The sequence below is a fragment of the Nicotiana sylvestris genome, chromosome 5 (assembly GCF_000393655.2).
Source record: "Nicotiana sylvestris chromosome 5, ASM39365v2, whole genome shotgun sequence".
Classification (NCBI taxonomy): Eukaryota; Viridiplantae; Streptophyta; class Magnoliopsida; order Solanales; family Solanaceae; genus Nicotiana; species Nicotiana sylvestris.
This window is the reverse complement of record NC_091061.1, coordinates 8,002,531-8,007,624: the sequence shown is the minus strand read 5'-3', so window position 1 is coordinate 8,007,624 and position 5,094 is coordinate 8,002,531. Positions and strand designations below refer to the sequence as shown.

At 38.6% G+C, this 5,094-nt stretch overlaps 1 protein-coding gene across 1 annotated transcript; it reads right to left on the bottom strand.

Annotated features, from left to right (window-relative positions):
- Positions 1-4,210: 4,210 nt before the first annotated feature.
- Positions 4,211-4,654, bottom strand: LOC138868254 (uncharacterized). The gene has a single exon (XM_070145790.1). The coding sequence runs from the start codon at positions 4,652-4,654 to the stop codon at positions 4,211-4,213; it is 444 nt and encodes a 147-aa protein (XP_070001891.1).
- Positions 4,655-5,094: the final 440 nt, after the last annotated feature.

Here is a 5,094-nt window from a genome sequence, read left to right as displayed (position 1 = left end):
TCTTGTTGATACTTTTCTATTATTTCATTTGTGTTTTGTTGCTTTGGTTCCGTATTTTCTTCCATGATGCATTATTTGTCTTGTGCAGTGAAACTAATCTTAGTATATTTCTTACTTGGTTAATCTTAATTGTTATTATTATTACACTATTATTTACTCTTTCAATTTCTTATTTATTCCATTAGGGCCTTGACCTGACCTCATCACTACTATACTGAGGTTAGGTTTGGTACTTATTGGGTATCGTTGTGGTGTACTATGATGACCCGGCTAGTCGTCTCATGAGTTACCACTCTATTTCCCTCATTTCTGCTTTTTATTGCTTTGTATAATATTTCTATATGTGATCGGGTTGATTGGTTAGAGTTCGAAAAAGATTTGGTAAGGTTTGAGACACTTAGTCTCTTTTGAGGAAGGTTAAGTTGAAAAAGTCAACTAGAAGTTGACTTATGTGTTAAAGGGATCGGATGTGAGTTCCAATGGTTCGGTTAGCTTTGGGAGGTGATTTGGGACTTAGGAGAGTGATCGGAATGAGTTTTGGAGGTCCGGAGTAGATTTAGGCTTGAATTGGCGAAAGTGGATTTTTGGCTATTTCCGGTTGGTAGGTGAAAGTTTTGCCCATTAATAATTTATTTGATTTTTATCTTGTTTAATTTGATCGTTATGAGAAAACTTAGTCCATTAATATTCATAAACATCGTAGCTTGCTTTAGGCGCGATCAATAATAAATTACCGTGGCCACGGGTACGGTTCCCGTGGCATGGTTACGATACGTGAATCTCAATTCGGGGATGCATTTCATGTGACCCGATTATAACAACTTCTAATAACAATACCTTTTTAAATAATCTGAGGCGTGCCATGCCAAATAAAACCCCGAAGCCCATGGCCCTCACAAAACTAGTTAGCTCTTATAGAAAATTTGAGGTGTGCCATTTTTATTAAATAACCCATGGCCCTTATGTAATTAATACTAACTCTTTAAAACCCGAGGTGTGCCATCAATTGAATTTTTCATGGCCCTCGCAAACTTTGTTATTAATTTGAAATCTCGTAGTTTCTTTAGGCACGTTATTTAAATTGATTTCCTTTATTTATTAAATTCGGGTGTGCATTTCATGTGACACACTTTCAATTCTCATCAACGTTAAATAGAATGTGTCGTGGACCGCGGGTGCATTCCATGTGGCGTGGTTCAAGGCGTATTTTAAATAATGTTGAATCTTCTAAAATTAATCAAAAGCGGTTAATAAGCTAAAAATGCACCATCGGCTAAAACATGTAATAAATCAGATAATAGGCCAATTATAATAGTTTAAGCGACAGTGCTAGAACCACAGAATCCGGGAATGCCTAACACCTTCTCCTGAGTTAATAGAATTCCTTACTTAGAATTTATGGTTCGCAGACTTCAAAAGGAAAGTTGAATTTCCTCGATTTGGGATTTAAAAATAAACCGGTGACTTGGGACACCAATTAAAATATTCCAAATGGCGACTTTGAAGAATTAAATAAATAATCCCATTTCGAATAATGTCACTTTAATTGGAAAAACTCCCTTATATTCCACCTCGGGTGTGTAAAAAAAGAGGTGTGACATGTATCAGTGTGGATTATGGTTTGGTTTGATGACGGCGGATATGGTTTGTAGGAGTTTCCGAGAGAGTTGAGAGAGAAAAGGGATTCAAGGGCGGCGGTAGGTGAGAAATGAGATAGGTTTAGGGGTCGTTTGGGGTTAAAAAGGGAAAGAGGGAACATGAGCCATTGATCTAAATGATTAACGCCTGGGATTAAAGGGGTTAGGTGGGGAGTCCGGGTTCGAGTTGCAATTGGGTTGGGAATTTGGGTTTGATTTGGGCTCAATTTCAGGCTATAATTGAAATGAAATTGGGTTATCATTTAAATAGTCATTTTCCCTATTTAAAATTTTAAAAAGTAAATTAATTTCTAAAAATAAATTAGAAGTATTAGAATGATTGATGACATATAATTATTAATTTAAAAATACGGACTTCATTTTCATGAATATGAACACAATTAAATCCTAAAAGAGGCTAATATTGCAATTATGCAATTTAGCCTTTAAAAATACTAAATACATTTGTAAGAATATGAAAAAATTATCTTAGCTATATTTTAGCAACAATGTGAAATTCCAATAAACTAATTACCAAAAATAATAATTTTGAAAATATTTATTGGGTTTTTATGGATAAAATAGGGAAATAAATTGATTTAAAAACCTTTAAAAATTAAACAAATAACAAAATATTTGAACATACTTATATATGCGTACATATGCTATTTTGAAGGTATTTTCATATTGAAAAATACATAGAGAAAAATTTGGTATCAACAACTGCCCCTCTTTACCCAGGAAGGATGAAAGAGTTGTCGGATAAAGATATGATGACCAATTTGACCGAATGAAATGGTTCGAAGAAGTTAGGTCGCACCCTGGCCTCTGAGTTGCCTACATATCCCTGATTTTATAGGAATCAGGCCCTATGTAGTTCAAGATCCGTCGGCGGAGTATGCCAATGGAGACTCTTCAAGAACGGACACAATACCCAAGATGGGGTGAGTGGGCGGCTTGAGAGAATGGTTAAGGTCTGATATGGCTACAGGAACTGGATCAGGCTGGGACCTACCTAGATGGCCATTGCTTTCCGATATACCTGCAATTAGAAACAATACATGCGTATATTGTGCATGAATTTAAACATGATGCAAGTTCTCGTCAGACTATGTATGTTGTCTTTGGACGGTTAGGATGATGTCCTGGGCCATGAAGCGTGCAATAAGGATTCGTAGGTTATGAAATGATGCTCTCGGGCTATGAGGATGGTGCCTCCGAACCATGATACCTTTGAATAATGATACGAAGATTAAAAAGGGATCCTCGGGCCATGACATGGTGTTCTCGGGCTATGAAAATGGTGCCTCCGAACGATGACGCCTTTGAATAATTTGGCGATCTTTCAGCCCATGAGATGTAGTACGTGGAGATCTTTTAGCCTATGCAGATGCAGTATGAGGCGATCTTTTAGCCATGCGAATGCAGTATAAGGCGATCTTTCAGCTGTGTGAAGGCGATCATTTGGCTCTGCAGATGCAGTATGCGACGATCTTTTAGCCATCCAATGTAGTATGTGGTGATCTTTCAGCCCATGAGATACAGATGGAGGTAGAGCTTAACCTCAAAAGGTAGAGTGATAGCCTTATGCAATGCAGTAATGCAGATGGAGATAGCGTTTAGTCTCGAAAGTCAAAATGATAGCCTTATGCAATGCAAAAAATGCAGATAGATGTAGAGCTTAACCTCGAAAGGCAGAATGGTAGTCTTATGCAATGCAAAAAATGTAGATGGAGGTAGAGTTTAACCTCGGAAGGCAGAATGGTAGCCTTATGCAATGAAAAAAATGCAGATGGAGGCATAGCTTAACGCCGGAAGGAAGAATGGTAGCCTTACGCAATGCAGAAATACAGATGGTGACAACGTTTAGTCTCGGAAGGTAGAATGGTAGCCTTATGCAAGAAATAAAATGGAAAATAGTGATAAAACTTTCTTAACTGATAGCAGATTGCGATATTGTGACTGATGGGTAAATTGTGACACACGGAATGTCATTGGTGTGTGTGGATAGTAAATGTTGGTAAGTGCAACGGTTCTGAGAGTTGTATTCCCGAACAATGTTTGTCTTGTGAGTGTATAGTATGTTTGATGATTTCGTATTCCAAGTGCCTGCATCCAAAGAAAAATCGTGAGTTTTGTAAAGGGAGGTTAGTTTGCATCCCCGCTGTCTTTTTCTTGACTTGCTCGGCTCTAATCTGGTGATACTATATGTATTATTGGTGTAGCGTTGCTAAATAAAGCAATTTCAGTAATATGCATGATTTGTAAAAATATGATATAATAATTTTTAGATTAACCGACGACTGTGACGTGGTTCGAGACATTGCAACCTCTCTTGCTACGGAATTTTGAGGGTCCCCCTCTAAATTCGGCCCCAGTTTAATGGGTTGATGCTTTTGGCTGTTGCTTGCGACCATCAGCTGAAATTACTTCGGAATTTTGAGGGTCCTCCTCAAAATTCTGCCCCAATTTCCAATTGCGGGGAAATGAAAATTTTATTGAATTGTGACCGAACCCATACGGCTGCCTACGTATCCCCTCTTAAATGGGAATTAGGTCAAGCGTAGTTCAAATTACATCAAATAAGGGAAGCATGAAAATTTCACATAGTAACACTTGACTGCATCTGAATTGATCGATTTTGGCCAAACTTCTTCGTCCATTTCTGCAAGTATGAGGGCTCCTCTTTTCAGAACTAGGTGGACCATGTATGGACTCTTCCAGTTGGGAGAGAATTTCCCCTTGGCTTCATCTTGATGCGGAAAATTTTTCTTTAACACCAGCTGCCCCAATGTGAACTGTCTCGGCATGACTCTTTTGTTGAAGTCTCTGGACATTCTGATCTGATAGAGTTGACCATAGCAGACTACATTCATTCTCTTTCCGTCTATAAGGGCTAGTTGCGCATAACTACTTTTTACCCATTCTGTGTCGTCGAGCTCAGCTTCTTGTATGATCCTTAGGGAAGGAATTTCTACCTTGGCGGGAATGACTACTTCTGTACCATAAGCCAGCATATAAGGGGTTGCTCCGGTTGATGTGCGGACTGTGGTGCGATACCCTAATAGAGCGAATGATAACTTCTCGTGCCACTGTTTATGCTTCTCTATCATTTTCCTCAATATCTTCTTGATATTCTTGTTGGTGGCCTCTACAGCTCCATTCATCTACGGCCTGTAGGTTGTGGAATTCTTGTGTTTGATCTTGAAGGTTTCAGACATAGCTTTCATCAATTCACTATTGAGGTTGGAGCCATTATCAGTGATGATCGACTTTGGAACCCCGAATCGACAAACAATTTGGTCGAAGACAAAGTCTACCATGACTTTCTTAGTTAGTGCTCTGTAAGATGCTGCTTCGACCAATTTGGTGAAATAGTCGATTGCTACTAGGAAAAACCTGTGCACATTGGAAGGGGCAGGCTTGATTGGTCCAATAACATCCATTCTCCAGGCGG

What these genes read in the sequence shown, in the direction of transcription:
- LOC138868254 (XM_070145790.1), bottom strand. Translation starts at nt 4,654, where the DNA reads ATGCTGGCTTATGGTACAGAAGTAGTCATTCCCGCCAAGGTAGAAATT.